Raw genomic sequence first — 24,085 nt, 5'->3', positions numbered from 1 at the left:
ATATATGGGGTCCATTATACATTGGAGCATCATATATGGGGTCCATTATACATTGGAGCATCATATATGGGGCCCATCATACACTGGAGCATCATATACAAAGCCCATCATACATTGGAGCATCATATATGGGGCCCATTATACATGGAGCATCATATATAAAGCCCATCATACACTGGAGCATCATATATGGGGTCCATTATACATTGGAGCATCATATATGGGGCCCATCACACACTGGAGCATCATATACAAAGCCCATCATACACTGGAGCATCATATATGGGGTCCATTATACATTGGAGCATCATATATGGGGTCCATTATACATTGGAGCATTATATATGAGGCCCATTATATATGGAGCATTTTATGGAGCTCATCATACACTGGAGCATCATATATGGGGCCAATTATATATGGAGCATCATATATGGGTCCTTCATACACTGTGTATGGGTGGACGACAAATCATACACTGTGTATGAGTGGACGACAAACTCACATTTAGTGGCCAGTGTCAGGAAGCTGCTGCAAAAGCAAATAAAATAATGGGATGCATTAAAAGAGGCATAGATGCTCATGAGGAGACCAGAATTTTACCTCTATATAAGTCACTAGTTCGACCACACTTAGAATACTGTGCACAGTTCTGGTCTCCAGTGTATAAGAAAGACACAGCAGAACTATAGCGGGTGCAGAGAAGTGCGACCAAGGTTAATAGAGGACTGGGGGGTCTGCAATACCAAGATAGGTTATTACACTTGGGGTTATTTAGTCTGGAAAAATGAAGGCTAAGGGGTGATCTTATTTTAATGTATAAATATATGAGGGGACAGTACAAAGACCTTTCTAATGATCTTTTTAATCATAGACCTGAGACAGGGACAAGGGGGCATCCTCTACGTCTGGAGGAAAGAAGGTTTAAGCATAAAAACAGATGCGGATACTTTACTGTAAGAGCAGTGAGACTATGGAACTCTCTGCCATATGAGGTTGTAATGAGTGATTCATTACTTAAAGGGAACCTATCACCCCATTTTTTAAAGATTAGATAAAAATAGTGTGAAATAGGGGCAGAGCTGGGCTTTACATTAGTGCCTTTTTGGTGCCTTTACACCCCCGTTAGGCTGCCGAAATACCTTTGTGAAGTGGCCGTTTTGTCCTGTCACTCAAGTTGGTCAGGTCGGATGGGCGTGGTCACAGCGCTGTTTGTCCCCCAGGATCCTGCTCATCATTACGTTGGTGGCGTAGTGGTGTGCGCATGTCCAGCAGGCGAATCCACTGCCCAGGAGATGAATAACAGCGCGGTCTTCGCTATTCAGCCGTTTACCGGTGGGCGCGGCCATCTTTCCTGTGGCCGCGCCTGCGCAGATGGAGCGCTCTGCTGCCCGGGGCTTCAGGAAAATGGCCGCGGGATTCCGCGCGTGCGCAGATGGAGATCGCGGCGGCCATTTTCCTGAAGCCCCGGGCAGCAGAGCGCTCCATCTGCGCAGGCGCGGCCACAGGAAAGATGGCCGCGCCCACCGGTAAACGGCTGAATAGCGAAGACCACACTGTTATTCATCTCCTGGGCAGTGGATTCATCTGCTGGACATGCGCACACCACTACGCCACCAACGTAATGATGAGCAGGATCCTGGGGGACAAACAGCGCTGTGACCACGCCCATCCGACCTGACCAACTTGAGTGACAGGACAAAACGGCCACTTCACAAAGGTATTTCGGCAGCCTAACGGGGGTGTAAAGGCACCAAAAAGGCACTAATGTAAAGCCCAGCTCTGCCCCTATTTCACACTATTTTTATCTAATCTTTAAAAAACGGGGTGATAGGTTCCCTTTAAATTTAAGAGGGGACTGGATACCTTTCTAGAAAAGTATAATGTTACAGGGTATATACACTAGATTCCTTGATAGGGCGTTGATCCAGGGAACTAGTCTGATTGCTGTATGTGGAGTCGGGAAGGAATTTTTTTCCCCAATGTGGAGCTTACTCTTTGCCACATTGGTTTTATTTGCTTTCCTCTGGATCAACATGTTAGGGCATGTTAGGTTAGGATATGGGTTGAACTAGATGGACTTAAAGTCTTCCTTCAACCTTAAAAATTATGTTACTATGTAATATATGGGGCTCACTCTTCTGTATGGAGCAATATATGAGGCCCATTATACTGTATGGAGCAATATATGGGGTCCATTATTATGTATGGAGCAATATGTGGGGCTCATTATTCTCGATGGAGCACTATGTGGTGCCCATAATACTGTATGGAGCAATATATGGTGCTCATTATTCTGTATGAAGCACTATGTGGTGCCCATAGTAATGTATGGAACTCTATACTGTCCGGTTTCTGAGCTATTGTAGAATTTAGAATAGATATTACTCATGTAATGTAAGAAGTCAGTGCAATCTTTGGCATTGTACTATACCTATATTTCTCTGCTGTATCTGTGCATCATGAATTGTGGTATGTGTAAAAGGGGCCCACTGAGACTCTTTCGCCCAGAGCTAGCTCTAGGGATGAAGGTGCCATGCATACCAGGATGGGAATGCGGGCCCTGCATACAAGGATAGGGATGAGGAGCCATTCATACCAGGATAGGGATGAGGGTGCCATGCATACCAGGATGGTGATGAGTAGTGTTGAGCGATACCTTCCAATATTTGAAAGTATCGGTATCGGATTGGATTGGCCGATATCCCAAAAATATCGGATATCGCCAATACCGATACCCGATACCAATACAAGTCAATGGGACACAAATATCGGAAGTGATCCTGGATGGTTCCCAGGGTCTGAAGAAGAGGAAACTCTCCTTCAGGCCCTGGGATCCATATTCATGTAAAAAATAAAGAATAAAAATAAAAAATATGGATATACTCACCCCTCGGACGAGCCCTGGCTGTCACCGCTGCAAGCGTCTGCCTCCGTTCCTAAGAATGCAGAGTGAAGGACCTTCGATGACGTCGCGGCTTGTGATTGGTCGCATGACCGCTCATGTGACCGCTCACGCGACCAATCACAAGCCGCGACGTCATCGCAGGTCCTTCACTCACTGCATTCTTAGGAACGGAGGCAGACGCTTGTACCGGTGAGAGCCAGGGGCCGTCCGAGGGGTGAGTATATCCATATTTTTTATTTTTATTCTTTATTTTTTACATGAATATGGATCCCAGGGCCTGAAGGAGAGTCTCCTCTCCTCCAGACCCTGGGAACCATACGCACCGCACACGCCTGGGAGCTTATAGGAACTTCCGATTCCGATTTCCGATATCACAAAAATTTTGGAACTTGGTATCGGAATTCCGATACAGCAAATATCAGCCAATACCCGATATTTGCAGTATCGGAATGCTCAACACTAGTGATGAGGGATCTATGTATACCTGGATTGGGGACATATATATACACCAGGATCTGGGATATTAGTACAGAATTGATCACATTTTTTACTTCAGTTTTTTCTATTTTCCTCCTCTAAAGCCTAAGCGCGTCTTATGGTCTGAAAAATACGGTATATATCAATAAGTGAGTACATGGTGGCCATAATACTGTAGGACTGCATTATATTCTATGAGGGGGCTGCATTATACTATATGAGAGGGCAACATTATGTTCCATGTGGGGGGCTACATTATAATATATGAGGGGGCTACATTATATTCTATGAGGGTCTACATTATATTCTATAAGGGGGGCTACTCCAACCCCTGCTATATCATTAAGACATGTACTACCTAATATTATACCCTGTTATTATCGTATTTTATTGCACAATTGGTGGTCTTATATTTATTTCTATGTAGCTACATAGTGGGCCCCAAGAATGATTTTCTCTGGTGGGCCCAAGGTGCTCCAGTCCGACGCTGCGTACATGAAAAACTGATATGTGAATGAGGCCTAAGACTAAAATAAATGAAGGTACACCTGTTCCACTGCACTATTTATCTATTTTCCTTATTTTATGTGGAAAAATTGCTTCCCAAATCCAGGAACGGAATTTCTGGGTCAGTTACTTATCTGTAGTCTTTTAGAAGCCATCACTTTTGATTTAACTTGTAAGAAAGGTCTCTTCTAATCCATTTTAAAGAAATAACAGAAATATAGTTATTACGCTAAGTGTGTAGTAAATCAGATGTAGAATCCTTCATTTCAAATATAAAGCTTATGTTCTCTGAACATATAATTTCTTTTTTTTAAAAACAAATTTTAATATATGTATATCAAATACAGTATGCATAATTAAACATGGCATCTCACCTGTCAGGCCTGGGTTGGGCCACCAGCCCAGATCACACGCCTTGCATGTAAACTCATCCTGTACAAACTCATTTTCCTTGCAAGGGGTACAGATCCAACAACAACTTACTTCACCCTTTCTGATCACCTAAACCAATAGAGAGGGAAAAATACCAAATTACCGATCAGAAAAAATGGTGGAGTGAAATGTCTCTGTAATTTTTTATTATAAATTATCAACATACTGTACATTAGGTTTAGATCCGTCCATTAACCATAACCAGTATATGCGAATTGCCATTATGTAGAAAAGGGAACATTATTGCCCACTAAATACTGATGGCCATAAAAGGGGTTCTCCATATTGGATAATCCCTATATTTTAAAGGGTCCCTTGACAATACGTTCTGGAATCCTCAGTAGTCACTTCTTTTCTTTTTTTTTTTTTTTTTTAAATTTTTTATTTTCAAATTTTCAAATTACATAAACAACAAAATGGTACACATGAATCTGAGACATCGTGTTACATACTTCTGAATGGAATAAAACGTACCATACAACTGCATATTAATATCGAGGTGACCATAACTATAGTTATTTGCATAAAATATTGGTGGCAATTTTAGGTCACGAGGTTCGGGTTGTGCAACCCAAAAGGCTAAAAACAAAATAGTAAACAATTAACATGTGACTCAAGCAACAACAAAAACTGGGGGTGAAGAGAGGGGGGGGGGGAAGAGAAATACCGGAGGGGAGATAGTGGTCGATGTAGAAATTTCTGAGTACAGGTTATTAGTTTGCGGAGGACGGATACACTACTACCTAAAACCAGTAGAAATTAGTCAGGTAGTTTCGACCATCTGTAGCAGAGTGCCATAGAGAATATTTAAGTAAAACTAAAGTAACCAGGTGAGTGAATAGTGCCCGGGTCCACCACAGTGCATTGTCAATAAACTCGATGAGTTCACAGGGGAACCATTTTGTATAGCTAAGAAGAATAGCTAGTGGAAGGCAGCGGAGAAGGATTATTTAACATTTGCCATGGTAACCATGTCCGAAAGAATTTATCGTGTGAATAAGAGTCCCAGCTGGACAATTCCTCCATCCTACAGATTTCCTGAACTTTTTTGGTCCATTCATCAATATGAGGGGGGTTCTTTTGTCTCCAGTGCAACGAGATCAAGTGTTTGGCTGCGGCTATTAGAAGAGGGAGAAGGTCATGTTTTTTCGGTTTGTATGACTTCGTGGGAAGTGACAGTAGAGTTTCTTGGGGTGTTAGGTTGTGAGTTATCAGTCCCAATTGGCGGAGTCGGTCGGAAACGTCTTTCCAGAATTTTGTGATAGCTGGGCATGACCAGAATATGTGTGATAATGAACCCTTTGACTTCATGCATCTCCAACAAAGAGGAGAGTCTGAGAGGCCCAGGTGATAGAGTGATTCGGGGGTTCTATACCATCTGGAAAGGACTTTAAAAGCATTCTCCTGTAACAGGACACATCTTGAGAACCCGTGTGAGTGTCCTAAAATTTGATTTGATTCCTTATTGGAGAGAGAAATGTTTAACTCAGACTCCCAGGAGGATAGGTATAAGGGTTTGAAATTACTGTTTGGGGAAATTAAATTATGGTATAGTTTAGATATTAATTTGGGGGGTGTGGGATTAAGTTTTAGTATAAGTTCGAACCAAAGCCAATCTGGGTTGTGTTGGATGTTTGACTTTAGTTTGGACATGATATGTTGAACGTGGTGTACTTGTATGAAGTCTCGGGGATGCTTCCTGGCTTCACATGGCCAACTGTTATTACAGTTGATTAGATTAGAAAGCAAATGAGAAACTGGGAGATTCGGTAATGAGTCCCAAAGGTCAAATGCATCTACATATTTTGGGTCAATGAGCCAAGGTGCGACCCCCAGAGGCATGCTATCAAAAAAGAGACAGTATGGCCAGTTATTTGGGATCAGTTTCCTCCTAATGGACAGTGTTGTGCTAGTTATTTCTTCAAGAGAATTTTTTTGGGGGATGGCTGAGGTCCAGAGGTATTTCTCAGCTCCTTTTCCCAATAGTAAAAGTTCCAAGTTAGGTGTTTTATGGGAAGGTCTGGGTTTGGTCAGAGATATCCACCTGGCCAAGTGGATTGCCCGGTAGTAATTCTCAAAATGTGGAAGTCCAAGACCTCCTTTTTTTTTCGGGAGTGAGAGGATTTTGAATGGGAGTCTAGGTCTTTTACCCTTCCAGACATATCTTTTGACCATTTTATTGATTGCTGTGAAGAAAGTCTTGGGGAGAGGTATAGGAATCATGTTCATTGGGTAGAATATCCTTGGAAGGATGTACGATTTGATTATGTTTATCCTCCCAATCCATGAAATGTATGGTAAGTCATAGGATTGAAGGAGTGTTTGAAGGTTGTCCAGGAGGGGCTCAAAATTGTGTTTGTATAGAGTGTAGGGGTTTGCAGTGAGAAAGACACCTAGGTATTTCAATTTATCTGTAAGCCAATTGAAGGGGGTAGACTTTTTGAGATGTAGGGCGACCTCGTCTGATAGTGAGACGTTCATGACTTCTGACTTGTGCATATTTACTTTGAAGTTGGAGAATACTCCAAACTCCTCGAGAAGTTTCGAAATAGAGGGGAATGCAGACTTAGGGTTTGAGATCAAGATCATAAGGTCGTCAGCGAAAGCAGCTGTCTTAAATTCTGTGTGATCCACGGTTAGACCCCTTATAGATTCTTCTTGTCTTATTTTCTGTATTAGCGTCTCCATAACCAACACAAAGAGCGTTGGGGAGAGAGGGCAGCCCTGCCTGGTCCCGTTTCCTATGCCAAAAGAATCCGAAAGTAGCCCGTTGACTCTAACTCTAGCAGTTGGAGTTGAATACAGAGTCATGATGGCATCAATAAGAGGTTGTGGGAAGTCAAACTTCTTTAGAGTGCATACCATATAATGCCAGCTGACTCTGTCAAAGGCCTTCTCGGCGTCAGTTGATAACAGAGCCAACGGGATTCCGGAACGTCTGGCATGTGAGATGGCTAAAAGGATTTTTAATGTGTTGTCCTTCCCTTCACGACCTCTGACAAAACCCACTTGGTCAGGGTGTATCAGGGAATCAAGGACACTATTGATCCTGGAAGCAAGGATTTTAGCCCAGAGCTTTAGATCAGAGTTCAATAGAGATATTGGGCGATAGTTGCTGCACTGACCACCATCTCTCCCCTCTTTGGGAATAACAGATATGTGTGCTTCTAAAGTCTGTCTGGTTGGGGGTATTCCTGCTAGAAAGGAGTTAAACAGGGAAGTCAAATGCGGTAGGAGTGTGTCCGAAATTTTTTTATAGTATGACAGTGGGAAGCCATCTGGGCCTGGAGTTTTATTGGTTGCCATATTTTGTAAGGTGTCGCTAATTTCTTGGCTGGTAACTTGAGACAGAAGGGCTGCATGGTCTTTGGATTGAACCTTTGGGAGGGAGAGAGGCGTTAAGAAATCATGGATCTTGCCTGTCGCAGCTATACAGTCTTTCATAGAATCGGGGGACTCTAAGTTGTAGAGGGATTGATAATAGCGTCTAAACGCCTCAGCAATATCCTCGGATCTGTCGACCTTCGCGTTCAGATCGTTGTATACATGCTTTATAAATTTGCTCTCCTTCTGTTTTTTGAGAAGGTGGGAGGTCAGCTTGCTATTTTTGTTCCCGTGCATATAGAATCGATGTTTACAATGCATGAAAATCTTAGCCGATTTGACATTAAGCAAATCTTTTAATCTGACGCGGAGGTCGACTAAGTCCCGTTGGAGATCCTGCTTGCCAGTTTTTTTATGTAGGCGCTCCGTGGTTGCGATTTGGTGAAGGAGAGACATCATCTCTTTATCTCTTTGTTTTTTTTCGTGGGCTCCGATTGAGATGAACTCTCCTCGGAGTACCGCTTTGTGGGCCTCCCATATGTTGGGTGTTATTGACCCATCTGTAATATTTTCTAAAAAGTATCGTGAAAGTGCGTACTTTATTTTCTCTAAGTTTTGTGGGTTATCTAATAGGGATTCATTAAGTCTCCAAGATGATGCTGGACGGGGTAAGGTGTCGATGACAATGTCTATGAAGATCGGTGCGTGATCTGAGATTGTGATTAAGCCAATACTAGCTGACTTAATTAACTTCAAGGATCTCGATTGTGTCAAAAGGAGGTCAATACGATGGTAGGATGAGTGAGGGGAGGAGAAGAAGGTGAAGTCTTTAGTGGTAGGGTGAAATATACGCCAGGGGTCAATGAGATGTAGGGTGGATAGTTTGTTCAGGAGATTATGCCTTAGTTTTTTAGAAACAAAGGATAGGCCGCTTGAGGAGTCAATCTCTGGGTTTAAGGTAATGTTAAAATCTCCCCCTATAATTAGTAACCCCTCGGTGAAAAGTTGTAAAACCTCCAATGTTTTCGATATCCACTGAACCTGGTGTTTATTTGGTGCGTAGAGGTTAGCAAATGTGACCAGGGTGTTAGCTAAGTGTCCCTTAACAAAGATGTATCTCCCTTCATGATCACTCAATGTATCTTTGGGCGAAAACGGTAAGCCTTTTTTTAGTGCTATGCTGACACCCTTGGACGCAGAAGAGTTGCAACTGTTGAACCACGTTGGGTATGGGGAGAAGGAGGTGTTAGGCGTCCTACCGCTTTTAAAGTGTGTTTCCTGGAGGAAGGCTACTTGGGTTTTTTGTTTTTTTAGAAGATTAAGAATTTGGTTTCTTTTTGCAGGTGTATTAAGGCCTTTGACATTAAAGGAGGCAACTGTGATGGACCCGGGGCTCACCTTACTATTCGCACTCATCATGTCTTGAAGAGAAGATTATCCCATCACGGTACCTGGGAGAAGAGGGGAAAAACATGAATAACAAACTATATACATTTAGATTCTCGCCCATCGCAGGGGGGGGGGAAGGATATCCAAACATAGGCGAGGGTTAGTCCAAGTTGTGATCTGGTCTATAGCTATATGAAAGTACAATCTATTGATTAAAAGATAGAAATTCAAAAAAGGTAGAGGTAGTTGTCTGAAGAAACAACAAATCTAAACGATCCAAACAACTACTCTAATGTACCAAATGAAGAGCCAAAAGAGAAATAAGGTTTCATGGTGGGCGTTTCTTAGGGTCTTGTTTCTTCACTTTAGGCGAATTATATTTCTTCCTTTGCGACCATTCTAAGGGTTTTTTCATTGGAGGTAGGTTCCAGTCGGAGTCAATTGGCATCCAGGATGGTATGTTCAATGGTGAAATGTCTAGGGTTTCCCAGGCTTTTTGAAGGTCCTCTGGGGTACGGATCGTAATTTGACGATTGGCGGTGTTTACTGCGAGGCCAAATGGGAATAGCCATTTATATGACAAGTTTTTAGCTTTCAGGGCTGCAAGGAGGGGTTTGAGAATACGTCTTTTTGTTAAAGTGGAGGGGGCTAAGTCCTGGAAAAGCTGTATTTGTGAGTTTTCATGTAGTATTTTGTCTTGTTCTCTAGCGCTTGCCAGGATCGCAGCTGTATCCACAAAGCTGAGCAGTCCACATATGATATCTCTAGGAGGTTCTTCAGGTTTTGGTTTAGGCCTTAGAGCACGATGGATCCTTTCAATTGTAACTTTGGAGGCTCTCTCTGGTCCCAGAAGGTTAACGAATATTTCATTAGCCACCTTGTCTAGTGCCTCTCGGGCGAAGGATTCTGGGACCCCTCTAATCCTGATGTTCTTTCTTCTACTTCTGTTTTCTTGGTCTTCCATGGCTAGTAGTGCTGTGTTTAGATGTTGTTGCTGCTTAAGAGCTTGTTCTTTTAGGCAAGTAACAGCCTCTACCATATCGACATCACTTCTTTTCTTTAACCTCTTAAAGACCCAGCAATTTTCCATTCTTGCACCTTCGTTTATTCCTCCCCTTGTTCCATGAGACATAACATTTTTATTTAAAAAAAAAGAAAAATAATTAATTAATTGGAAGACAAGTTTTAGTTTTGAATGACACCATTTACTTTACCATAAAATGTACTGAAAAACAGGAAAAAAAAATTTAAATGCGTTGAAATTGTGAAAAAAGTGCATTTCTGTTTTTGTGTTTTTGTTAGTGTGAGGTTCATTGTGTGGTAACCTGGGAATTTCTGCAGGTTAGTATGATTATGGAAACACCAAACTTGTCCAGTTTTTTAGTTTTTTCATGGCTAATAAAAAAAAATAAAAAAATAGTAAAAAAAAACCAAGCAAAAAATCCTCACATTTTTATTTGTGTCACCATTTTATGAGATCCCGTAATTTTTTAAAATATTTCCATTGATGGAGCTGTGCAAGAGCCAGTTTTCTTGTGCTCCGAGTTGATGTTTTAAATTGATATTATTTTGGAGTACATATGATATTTTGTTGTATTTTTGGGGGAAGTGTAGTGACCAAAACAATAGCAATTCTGGAATTTCAATTTTTTTTTCCGTTTATCATTTAGCTTAATTATATTTTTTGATAGTTTGGACTTTTCTGGATATGTCAGTACCTAATATATTAATTTTTACAAATGTTTTAATTTATTTAACCCCTTTCTGACATCAGACGTAATAATAAGTCCATGTGACCTGGGACTATTTGACCATGGACGGAATATTAAGTCATCACGATCACCCGTGAATAGGGGGGGGGGTGCAGGCGATGGCTGCCGGGTGTCAGCTGATTCTGACAGCTGACACCCGACACTAGGTGCCAGCACTTTAACTCCTGAAATGCTGCAAATGAACATGATTGCAGCATTCCGGAAGCCGACAGAGGGCTGACAGCCCCTCTGTCTTTGGATCGAAGACCCCATGGCGTGATGCGGGTTCCCGATCGATGCCATGGTGACCTGATGTCATAATGACAACTTGTGGGTCACCAGAGCTAAGAAGCTTGCTGATCATACACTGCGCATGATATGATCAGCAAGCTGCTTTGTCAGTGCAGAGCTGACAGTTTCTATAGCATGGGGAGGCTGCTTCATCTCCATGCTATAGAAGGGATCAGCCTGCAAAAATTGATTGTCCCATAGTGGGACAAAGTAAAAAAGTTAGAAAAAAGTAAAAAAAAAAATAATTGTAAAAATATTAAAAAAAACAAAAAAATCAATATATATTTTATCTCTAAATAAATACAGTGTGTCCGTAAAGTCATGGTGCACTTTTGACCAGTCACACGATCTATTTATAGTTTACATTTTGGTGTCCTTTCTCTGGCCCAGTCATATCAAACCTGTTCATGAGGAAACACAAACTCATTTAAGCTGTTGCTGAACCCCCAGTCAGATTAACCCCTGATAAACTGAACTGTGATTAATACAGTGCCAGGTCTGTGACATCATGCAACCACAAGCTTATGTCAGCTGTGTGGTTTTCCATGCCACTCAAGATGTGGATGGTACAGAGGAAGGTTCAGTGTGTTCTGTGGCTCGATAAATTCAAATCCGTGACCAAAGTGCTATGTGAATATCGGTGCATTTATAACGAAGTGCCGCCACATAGAAACAACATTACTCGATGGGATAAGCAGTTGAAGGAAACGGGCAGTTTGGTGGAGGATAGCTACCTAGGGAGCTCTAAAAAATCTGTGCGTGCGTGTTCTCAACAATTACTCCTAAGCAAGACTACAGTTCATAAGGTGTTAAAGAAACATCTCTGTTTTACTGGGTACAAATTGCGTCTGTTGCACGCTATCAAACTGGCGGATAAACCCAAGCGATGTGCATTTGCTACAGATATGCTTCATGAGATTGACAATGATGCAAGATGTTTGCAGAAGATTGGGTTTAGCGTTGAGGCGACCTTCCATAAAGCAGAGAATCACAGACGTTATTCACTCTATTACACCAGACGTCCTTCCCCATTTGTTGCAAGAACTTCATTATCGTTTGGATGGGTGTAGGGCAACAAATGGAGCCCACATCGAACTGCACTGAATAGGGATGAAACTGGGAGTTTTTCTTTTATTTGGAGCAGATTTCATATTTATATTGTTTTTTAACGCTTTCCAGTGACTGGTCAAAAGTGCACCATGACTTTACGAACACAATTCAAATATTGTATTTGAATAAAAAAAAAATCTAAACAATAAAAGTACACATATTTGATATCGCCGGATCCTCACCTACCTGACCTATAAAACTGTCCCACTAGTTAACCCCTTTAGTGAACACCATTTAAAAAAAATAAAAAAACAAGGCAAAATACAATGCTTTATCATCATACCACCAAACAAAAAGTGGAAAAACATGCGATCAAAAAGACATAGCAGTTAGCAAGGCCGAAAAAAGACATTTGTCTATCCAGTTCAGCCTATATTTCGTCATAATAAATCCCCAGATCTACGTCCTTCTAAAGAACCTAATAACTGTAAGATACAATATTGTTACACTCCAGGAAGACATCCAGGCCTCTCTTGAACTCCTTGACTGAGTTCACCTTCACCACCTCCTCAGGCAAGGAATTCCAGATTACCTAACAGTAAAGAATTCCCTTCTATGTTGGTGGAAAAACCTTCTCTCCTCCAGAAGCAGAAAATGTCCCCTTGTGACCGTCACATTCCTTGGAATAAACAGATCCTCGGAGAGATATTTGTAATGTCCCCTTATATACTTATACATGGTTATTAGATCGCCCCTCAGTCGTCTTTTTTCTAGACTAAATAATCCTAATTTTGCTAATCTCTCTGGGTATTTGAGTTCCCCCATCCCCTTTATTCATTTTCTTGCCCTCTGTATGCGCTCCAGTTCCATTATATCCTTCCTGGGCACCGGTGCCCAAAACTGTACACAGTACTCCATGTGCAGTCTAACCAGGGATTTGTACAGAGGCAGTATAATGCTCTCATCATGTGTATCCAGACCTCTTTTAATGCACCCCACGATCCTGTTTGACTCTGTCGGCCACTAATATGGAAAAATTGTAGCTCTAAAAATGTGGTGATGCAAAAACTATTTTTTGCAATAAAAAGCGTCTCCGCTACATGTGGTGACAGTTTTCACACGTACCAGAGACACGTACACAAGTAGACCCATTCAAATGAATGGGTCTGTGCACGTCACTGTGTTTCCACGGACCGTGTGTCCCTGAGCAAAACACACTGACATGTCCATTTTTTGTCATCAGCACGGCAAAATGTCCCGCACACGTGCACACGGAGAACACGCATTGATGTGCTCCATGTGACACGGACGGCCGCCGAGGAAGAAGCGCTACAGTAAGTACTGTTCCCCACCGGCAGGTGCTGAAGCCGGTGAGCATTATATTAAAGTCCAAACAACAGCAGGTGGTGGCTTTTGGGACTGTTACCCCATCATCCGACACCTGCTGCCGCTAATAACAGTGACAGTAGGTGCATATGATCGGGGTATTCCACAGCCGCTGGCTGAGATCGTTAGGAAATAAATGAATGAAAAACCCAACGTGAGTTCCCCCCTATTTTATTGAACCAACCAGACAAAACTCACAGCTGGGAGCTGCAACCCCCAGCTGTCAGCTTCTGCAAGGTTGGTTATCAAGAATAGAGGGGTCCCCACTCTGTTTTTTAATTATTTAAATACATAATTTCAAAAAATGGCCTGGGTCCCCCCCCATTTTTGATAACCAGCCTTGCTAAAGTTCACAGCTGGGGGCTGCTATTCTCAGGCTGGTAAGGTATTGATATAGGCACCCCCAGCCTAAAACCCTCAGCTGCCCAGAAAAGGCGCATCTATTAGATGCATATATTGTTGGTGTATTTTGTTGGTTTATTATTTTACTTTTATTACAGGAGATAGAGGGCGTCGGGGAATTAGGTGTTTTAGTAAGTATGGTTTAATTTAGAACATTAAAGGAGTCTGTGTGAAAGGTGGCATCAACCTCACAAATATTACCCCACTTGCCATTGCAAGTGGGAAGAGCAGGGCAAAGCACCAGAAAAGGCGCATTTAATAGATGTTTTTCTGGGCAGCTTCGGGCTGCTGTTTTTAGGTTGGGGGGCCTATATCAAAGGCCCCTTACCAGCTTGAGAATAGCAGCCCCCAGCTGTGAGCTTTAGCAAGGCTGGTTTTCAAAAATGGGGGGGACCCTATGCCATTTTTTTAAATTTAGTTAAATAATTAAAAAAACAGCATGGGGACCCCTCTATTCTTGATAACCAACCTTGCAGAAGCTGACAGCTGGGAGTTGGTTCAATAAAATAGGGGGAACCTATGTCGGGTTTTTCATAAATTTATTTTCTAACTATTGAAGTTAGCGGCTGTGGAATACCCCAATCATCCACACCTACTGTCACTGTTATTAGTGGAAGCAGGTGTCAGATGATGGGGGTAACAGTCCCAAAAGCCACCACCTGCTTTTGTTCGGACTTTATTAAAACACTCATCATTTTCCTCTGCTCGCCAGCAGAGCAGGGAAGAATGATGTCAGCTGGCTTCAGCACCAGCCGCCGGGGAACAGTGCTTACTGTACTTACTGTAGCGCTTCTTCCCTGGTGGCTGTCTGTGTGGTACTTATGCGGCACATGGGTGGCACATGGTTGCAACGCGTAGTACACACACAGATACACGGACACGGATATCTCCGGTACCGTTTTTTTCAGTAGTGGAAATAAATGGATGTGTGAAAGGGGCCTTAGTGTGTGACAGCAGCCAAACATAAAAACTCGCTATAAGGCCTCTTTCACACGCCCTGTTATTTCCAGTACTAGAGATGTCAGTGTCCATGTGCGCACTACTTGCGGCACACATGTGGATCCATGTGCCACCCGTGTGCTGCATTAGTAGCACATGGTTGGGCACCAGGGAAGAAACGTTACAGTAAGTGCTGTTCCCCAGTGCCAGGTGCTGAACATGGTTCTCATCAACGATGAGAGTTATATTAAAGTAATAAAATAGACAGCAGGCGGCGGCTGATGGGACTATTACTCCCATCAGCCTACCCCTGCTGCTGCTAATAACAGTGACAGCAGGAGCGGCTGATGGGGGTATTCATCAGCTGCTGCCTGTGCTATAAATAAATAAATGAAAAAAACGGCATAGATTCCCCTGTAGTTTCTATAACCAGCCAGGAAAAACTCACAGCTGGGGCTGCAACCCTTAGCTGTCATCTTCAGCAAGGTTGGTTATCAAGAATAATCAAATAATTTTTTTTAAAAAGTGTGGGGTCCCCCCATTTTTGACAACCAGCCTTCTAAAGCTCACAGCTGGAGGCTGGTATTCTCAGGCTGGTAAGGGGCCATGGATATTGACCCCCCAGCCTAAAAATAGTAGCCCACAGCCGCCCAGAAAAGGCTTATCTGTTAGATGAGCCAATTCTGGCGCTTTGCCCGGCTCTTTCCATTTGCCCTGTAGTGGTGGCAAGTGGGGTTCATATTTGTGAAGGTTGATGGTGATGTGGCATTGTCTGTTGACATTAGTCCCACAGCATAGTAATGGAGAGGCGTCTATAAGACACCTATCCATTACTAATCCTATAGTTATATGGTAAATAAAAACACAGCCAGTATAAAGTGTTTCATTAGAAATAAAACAAAACACACTTTTCCATTTTTATTTAAAAATAACAAACAAAGTTATTCTCTCCTAACTCCTAATTTCACCGAAGCCCTCGTTCTCCTGTAATAAAACAAAAATAAAACAACCATATCCCTCACCTGTCCTTCGTACTGTCCCACACCTTAATCCATGTCTGGGGGAAAAATAGTTTTCATACTGGACGGTGTCAAGATGCGACCATCCAGGCTGAGAACCACTGGTGAATGAGCTGCTGTGGCAGAGTAGGGGAGAATGATGAGGGCCGTGTCCAGCTTCCGGTGCCGGAGAAAAACAGCACTTACTGTAAAGTTTCTTCCCCGACGCCAATGCGTGTCACATGGATGATATCCATGTGTGTTATGTTTGTGCACGTGTGTGGGATTGTTTTGTGGCCCATGCTGATTTAAAAAAATGGACATGTCAGTGTTTTGCCCACGGACACACGGTCCATGGAAACACAATGACGTGCACAGACCCATTCACTTTAATAGGCAAATATGCTCCATTCCTCCTGAGTCTCTCCGTACAATCACATATGGGGTATTGCCACGTTCAGTAGAAATTGTGGGACAAATTTTGGTGCCATTTTTACCCATTTTTGTGTGAAAATGTAATATTTTTGGCTAAAACAAAATTTTGTTGGTAAAAATGTAGTTATTTTGTCTTCACTTCCCAATATTATAAAACTCTGTGACACACCCATGGTGTCAATATGATCACTGCACCCCTAGATGAATTCATTGAGAGGTTCAGTTCATAAAATGGGTTCACATATGTTGGATTCTGCTGTCCTGGCTCCTCATGGGCTCTCCCAGTAGGTTATGGCACCTGCAAACCATAACAGTAAAATCCGGCGCTCCTTGCCTTCTGAGCTTTGCACTGTGCCTGAAAAATATTTTCTGATTACATGTAGGGTATTGGCACACTCAGGAAAAAATGGACCTCAGTTTGTTGTAAAAAAAAAATTTCCTATTCGAAAAATTAAAAAGTTGGGGCTAAAACAACATTTTAATGGTAGAAATGTAATTTATTCTTTCTTCAACGCTCAGTGGTATACAATTCTTTGAGGCACATGTGGTGTCAATATAATCACTCCACCCCTAGATTAATTCATAGTGTAGTTTGTAAAATGAGTTCACATATAGGGGGCTTCTGTTGTTCTGGCACCTCAGGGGCTCTGCCAATGTGGCATGGCACCCTCAAACCATTCCAGCAAATCTGAACAATATGGTGCCTCTTCCCTTCTGAGCTTTGCACTGTGCCTCAAAAGTAGTATTCCACTAAATATGGGGTATCGGCGTACTCAAGAAAAATTGCACAATAACTTTTGTGATCCAATTTCTCTTGTTACCCTTGGTAAAATAAAAAATGGGGGTAAAAAAGATCATTTTTGTGGAAAAAATATGATTTTTTATTTTGATGGCTCTACGTTATTAGCGTCTGTGAAGCACTTGGGGTTTCAAAGTGCTCACCACACATCTAGATCAGTTTCTTGCACGGCTAGTTTCACTTGTCAGGGGTTTCCACTGTTTAGGCACATAAGGGGCTCTCCAAACGCGAGATGGTGTCTGATCTTAATTCCAGCCAATTTTGCGTTGAAAAAGTAAACCAGCGCTCCTTCCCTTCCGAGCTCTCCCGTGCGCCCAATCAGGGGTTTACCCCAACATATGGGGTATCAGCATACTCGGGACAAGTTGGACAATAACTATTGGGGTCCAACTACTCTTGTTACCCTTGGGAAAAAAAATTGGGGTCAAAAAGATCATTTTTGTGGAAAAAATATGATTTTATATTTTTACGGCTCTACGTTATAAACTTCTGTGAAGCACATGGAGGTTCAAAGTGCTCATCACACATCTAAATAAGTCCCATGGGTGTCTAGTTTCCAAAATGGTGTCATTTGTGATTGGGTTCCGCTGTTTAGGCACATCAGGAGCTCTCCAAACACGACATGCCATCTGATCTCAATTCCAGCCAATTTTGAGTTGAAAAAGTAAAACGGCACTCCTTCGTTTTCGAGCTCTGCCATGCGCCCAAACAGTGGTTTACCTGCATATATGCAGTATCATCTTGATCAGGCCAAATTGCACAACTTTTGGGGTACAATTTCTTCTGTTATCCTTGGTAAAATAAAAAAACTTTGGATCTGAAGTTAATTTTTTGTGAAAAAAAGTTAAATGTTCATTTTTTTTAAACATTCCAAAAATTCCTGTGAAGCACCTGAAGGGTTAATAAACTTCTCAAAAGTAGTTTTGAGAACCTTGAGGGGTGCAGTTTTTAGAATGGTGTCACTTTTGGGTATTTTCTATCATCTAGACCCCTCAAAGTGACTTCAAATGGGAGGTGGTCCCTAAAAAATGGTGTTGTAAAAATGAGAAATCGCTGTTTAACTTTTAACCCTTATAACTTTCTAACAAAAAAAATTTTGTTCCAAAATTGTGCTGATGTAAAGTAGACATGTTACTTTTTAAGTATTTTGTGTGACATATCTCTGTGATTTAAGGGCATGAAAATTCAAAGTTGGAAAATTGCAAAATTTTCAACATTTTTGCCAAATTTCCATTTTTTTCCATAAATAATCACAAGTCATATCAATGAAATTTTACCACTATAATGAAGTACAATATATCACAAGAAAATATTCTCAGAATCACGGGGATCCATGGAAGCGTTCTAGAGTTATTAACTCATAAAGGACATGGGTCAGAATTGTTTTGAACAGCTGACATGTGCCTGGAACAGATTCGGGTGGAATTGTGATCCATCCGCAGCTATACACCTGTTAAATGCCGCTGTCAAACGCTGACAGCGGCATTTAACATGCACTTCTGGCAATCGCGCCAGAAATCCGCCCATTGGTGACCCCCATCACGTTATCGCGTGTCACCGATGGGTTGGCATTGCCAGATTGCTATGAGAGCCGTCCGGTGGTCAGCGCTCATAACAAGTGAGGTATTCTGCTACATACAGGTGATCTGATCATCACCTGTATGTAGCAGAGCTGATCACATTATGGCAGCTTCTAGTGTCCCATGGAGACTATTGAAGCATGCCAAAAGTGAAAAAAATGTTTTTAAAATATTAAATATATATATATTGTGGTGCAGTGACCAATGTTACAGCTAGGGGGCGCTGTGTGTGCTTCTTGGGATATGCATGGAAGCGTATCTGTTGTTGTAATGGTGGTGAAACAGTGACTGACAGAATTGTGAATGGCCGATATGTGTCGCAGAGGGAGTCTGCGTGGTAAGTCTGATGTAATGCAATATTGCCTTGCGCAGGCGTGTACTCCGGAGGACAGAGAAAGAACTTCAATCCAATATTGCGGCCAGCATGCAGCCAGCGGGTAAGGAAAGGGTGAATCAAACACCCGAAAACCCCATATGACCCAAAACTGGTCCCGCCAAATTCAGGTGACAGGCTCCCTTTAATGTGATGTCCTGATGGAACGTGTAATGGACTGTTCATGATATGGTTTATGAGTCTTTAATAAACCAAATGGACTGATTTGTGTACAAAAATCGTGCCTGAGTGCTTGAATCCCGTGCCAAGCGAGTGTCCCCCAAGACCCGAAGTAAGGGAAACACTACAATATATATATATATATATATATATATATATATATATATATATATATGTTCAAATCAACCTCCTTTCACCCCATTCAAAATAAAACAATAAAAAATCAAACATACACATATTTGGTATCACCGGGTTCAGAATCACCCGATGTATCAATAAAAAAAGGATTAACCTGATCACTAAATGGCGTAGTGATAAAAAATGTCTAAACACCAGAATTATGCTTTTTGGTTGCCTCAAAATTGCATTAAAATGCAATAATGGGCGATGAAAAGATCGTATCTGCACCAAAATGGTATAATTAAAAAGTCAGCTCGGCATACAAAAAATAAGCCCTCACCCAACCACAGATCAGGAAAAATGGAGACGCTATGGGTATCAAAATAATGGCGCTAATTTTTTTTTAGCAAAGTTTGGAATTTTTTTCACCATTTAGAACCTACATATATTTTGTGTCTATGAACTCGTAATGACCTTGAGAATCATAATGGCAGGTCAGTTTTAGCATTTCGTGAACACAGTAAAAAGGAAAAATTGAGAACAACTGTGGGATTGCACTTTTTTTGCAATTTCACCGCACTTGGAATTTTTTTCCCGTTATCCAGTACATAATATGTTAAAACCAATGGTGTGGTTCAAAAGTCCAACTCGTCCCGCAAAAATCAAGCCCTCACAAGGCCATATTGACAGAAAAATAAAAAAGTTATCCTAGTTATCTAAGAACATAACAGAATTGCAGCGAACATGTTACATGTACAGAGTCCAATTAGGCTCTTATCAAAGCACTATTGCTATATATCATTAGAGTATAAGCATGCACGGACCATAAGGGACCAACTGCAAAATGCATATGCCATAACCAAAAACACCTGAACAGTCATGGAGTCCCATAAAAATTTCAAACTTTATTGAATGTGGATAAAAGCTAAAGAATTACAGGTACAATGGTAAAAGTGAAAGAGAGATAGCATGTTCACAACAGCCACACATCAACAAAAGGGCCATAGTTGACTGAAATCTAATTAAAGAAGCAAAAGTCACTTTAAGGTATTAGCATTTTTCTAGAAATAGTCTTTTGTTTACATCAATACAAATATTAAACATGCTAATAATATTTCTATAAAAATGCCAGTTTTCCAAGAAAAGTCAGAGACTGATTAATATAATTTTAAAAAGTAAAAATAGCACACAAAGCTATGTTTTCTATGCTTTAATAACATCTTAATTAATGACAGAGTATTTTCTTTTTCTTAAAATTTGTTTTTGTATTTATAAATAACCAGTACACAAAAAAAATTCTAATAATCCATATACAGCAATTGTCATATACAGATAACCTACAAGGTGGAGTAAGGACCAGTAGGTATTGCCTGTATCCCCATATGATGTTCTGTATGGCAAAATATTTTTCCCTAGAAAAATATATTGCAACAAAGCTTCCACTTGTAAATTCACTGTAAAGATGCTTTGTAAATAATGTTTCCCAAGAAGAATTGTCTGTGTTAATCAATGTGTGTAATAAACAGCAACCTGTGGTTGAATACAAAACGAGTAATTACTTGAAGTATTTAATTACACAATTTACCTGGAAATTGAGTGGGAGGATTTATTGGCAGTATTTTCAGGAGAAACCAAGCTACCTGAATGATACATGCAATACATGTGATAAACCCGCAGAAGTGATAAGCAAACAAGAGAAATTAACTCACTGTTTACCAACATTCCAACCGGGAGTCTATGAACTAATTTGTCCTCCAGTGTGCCCAGGTGCATGGTGACAGACGAAGCCAGTTTTCATGAAACAATAGCATCCCGAATATTAAAAGAGAATATAATGTACTATTTACTACAAAAGTATCATGTTAAAATGATATCTGGTAAATTTGATTTATTGTTTTTGTTGTTTTAGGTTGATAAAGTGTAATTGCTATGTAAATGAAAGTTATGCAACTTTCTAATATATTTGTGGAGATTTATTAAACTGTTATATTTAAATGTACTCATTCAGCAGAAAATGACTGTTCACATAAGGAACAGGGGTTTGGTGAACAATGATGGAACAAAAAATTTAACTACATCTTCCCTCTTGCTTATTTTTCATCTATCTCCACCATTCTCTAGCTCTATGAAGCCAGATCTGTCAATCAAAGAAGAGGGATGGAGATTGAAGGAAAACAAGCAGGTGGGAACACCAAGATGCACCGAGCAGCGACACTTAGTGTGAAAAGTCAGTCTGTGCTGACAGCATCCCTTTAAACCATTTTGAGCTGTTTTTTTCCCATGTATGACAATGCCTTTTTATGATTGGGAAGCATCATACAGGAGAAAAAGTAAACACCTCCAGTGAAGAATCTTTGTTAGTTCCACTTTTGTTGAAGGAGAAATGTGCTTATCAGGCACAGTTAAATTTAGAAGCCCATATCTCCACAACAGAGTGGAAAAAAAATAAGACAACTCAAAAGAACCCTGTGAATCAGTTCTTCAGCACCTTTACGAAGAGATAGGCAGTTGCAAAAGAAAAAGTGACAAGAGGTCTTCTTTAAATTTTATGCCAGATATTGGTGTAAATCATAATGTAAATCAAAATTTTATTTTGTGGCACACATAGTCTAAGATGCACTAAATTTAATGAGGTGCAAGTGCCTCAACAAATTAGCTCAATCTTACTCGGGCCGGCTTCTTTTTAAAACTGACATATGAAATACCAATGTTATTGAATTGTCAGAAGCAATCCTTTACTTAGGCTAGTTTTACACTTGCGTTTGGCTGGTCTGCGTATGGCTCCGTACATCCTCCCTTAATCTCCGCCTACGCACCGCCTACTTCCGCATGCGTCATGCCTCGTCCTGCATTGTCCTGCGTACCTATCTTTAACATTGGGTACGCAGGGACATGCGTTGTATGCGGATGCGTCCGCATGCAGTGTTTTGACATGCTGGCCAACCGCGCGAGAACGCAATCTCAATCTGCGCATGGCCCACGGCTTCAGGAAGCTGGCCGCAGGGAAACGGGTGATGCACTCGGCTCTGCTCACTGTGGACACTAGTAGCCACATTTCTGCCACCGCCATCCTGAGGAAGGGACCCTGCTTCATGCTTTGCCTCACCGCCAACACCGGACCTGCAGCATCGCACCCCGAGACTGCAGTATTGCCCCACTTCTGCCGCCACCGGCTTCCTGAGGAAGGGACCATGCTTCCTGTGACCACGCTCTACCACCGCTGGCCCTCAGGTAGGATACCTTAAATTCGGACAATAAGACGGACCCCTATGTTATGAAAAAAAAATTTCTGCAATTTTCCATCCCAAAATTTGGGGTGCATCTTATGGTCCGGTTCGTCTTATAGTCCAAAAAATACGGTGTATGCAGCATAAGTCTGGGAGTGTCTTTTTTTTTTAGCCCAAATGCCTCAGTTGTCATCGGGCCATTACCCCATTTACTGCCAGTCCAGATCATGGTGTTACATAATACATTGTGATCATCTCCCAAACCCTCAATTCAACAGTTCAACACAAAGCCTGACATGCCGTACAGGTGAGAACGATCCCATTATAAAACAATTTTTTCACTTCCTCCAACAGTTTCAATTTGGTGTTTCTGAAGCTACAATTCAACCCAGGATATATGTGGACCCTAATAATATTCTCTGAGCTAAATACATCTGCAGCAGTTGTGCAAAACTCTCTTCCAAGTATCAGTCCATGATAATGTTTGGATACAATCGTCTACTTCTTCTTCATGGTCTTCACTGTTCTGATTCACTGACAGCTAGTATCTTGAAAACAGTGAGAAAATTCATAATAAAGCATTATAGAAAGTTCTGAAACTTCATTTATACAATGATTGCATAGTGATGAGCGAGTGTGCTTGTTGCTTGAGTTTCTCCGAGTATTTCAGAGTGCTCAGAGATTTAGTTTGTCAACGCAGCTGCATAATTTGCAGCTGGTAGACAGCTTGAATAGATGTAGGGGTTGCCTGTTTGTTAGGCAATCCCCACATGTATTCATGTATTCAAGCTGTCTAGCAGCCACAAATCATGCAGCTGCGTTGACATAAACTAAATCTGCGAGCACGCTGAAATACTCGGAGACCACCCGAGCATGCTCGGAGAAACTCGAGTAACAAGCATATTCGCTCATCACTAATTATTATTTACATTAACCCAAAAAACTAATTTGACACCTTGTGATTATCCGTACGTTCATAAAAAAATGTTTTTATTTGAAATCAGCATATTTACATTTTTTTATTAGAAATCTTTGTGTTTGACCTATTTTTCATATTGATAACAGACCAAAATTATTTTGCATAAACTTACCTTTATTTGTCCTTTTGAACAAGGATCGCTGCATACAGATCGCACCATTCCACTTTTATTCATTTGTATCATATCGTCATCAATATTTAAAATTCCTTCATGCCAAGTTCCTATAAGAACATAATCGTAGCGGTTTGGCTCAATGAATTGAAGATTCATGATATCATATCTAAAGTTGGAAAGAAATTATTTTTTAATTTAGAATATCTTCTTACCATACTTTCATCCATTACCTATTTACCATGGTTTTAAAAATCAATACTCATTCAAGTAAACCCTCATGGTTAATACAATTGGACAAGCAGATCAGTAAGGAGACAAAATAAAATGTATTTTGTCCAGAGCTGAATGTATCTGCCAGTAGTTAATTTATCTTATTTGCGTTTGTTTTTATAGTAATATACTCGACCCTCTACACTCCGGTTT

At 41.1% G+C, this 24,085-nt stretch overlaps 1 protein-coding gene across 4 annotated transcripts in view; it reads right to left on the bottom strand.

Moving 5' to 3' along the window:
- GRM1 (glutamate metabotropic receptor 1) overlaps window positions 1-24,085 on the bottom strand; it is a 581,006-nt gene that overhangs the window by 20,310 nt on the left and 536,611 nt on the right. For all 4 annotated transcript variants that reach the window (XM_077283069.1, XM_077283071.1, XM_077283070.1 and 1 more), the window contains exons 6-7: window positions 23,660-23,828; window positions 4,267-4,393 (exon numbers count right to left, since the gene is read on the bottom strand). In XM_077283069.1, coding sequence (XP_077139184.1) covers window positions 4,267-4,393; window positions 23,660-23,828 — 296 coding nt within the window. The remainder of the gene's footprint in view (window positions 1-4,266; window positions 4,394-23,659; window positions 23,829-24,085) is intronic.

The sequence above is a fragment of the Ranitomeya variabilis genome, chromosome 2, assembly GCF_051348905.1.
Source record: "Ranitomeya variabilis isolate aRanVar5 chromosome 2, aRanVar5.hap1, whole genome shotgun sequence".
Classification (NCBI taxonomy): domain Eukaryota; kingdom Metazoa; phylum Chordata; class Amphibia; order Anura; family Dendrobatidae; genus Ranitomeya; species Ranitomeya variabilis.
Note: the sequence above shows the minus strand (reverse complement) of the source record. Positions and strands in the feature narration are given on the sequence as shown.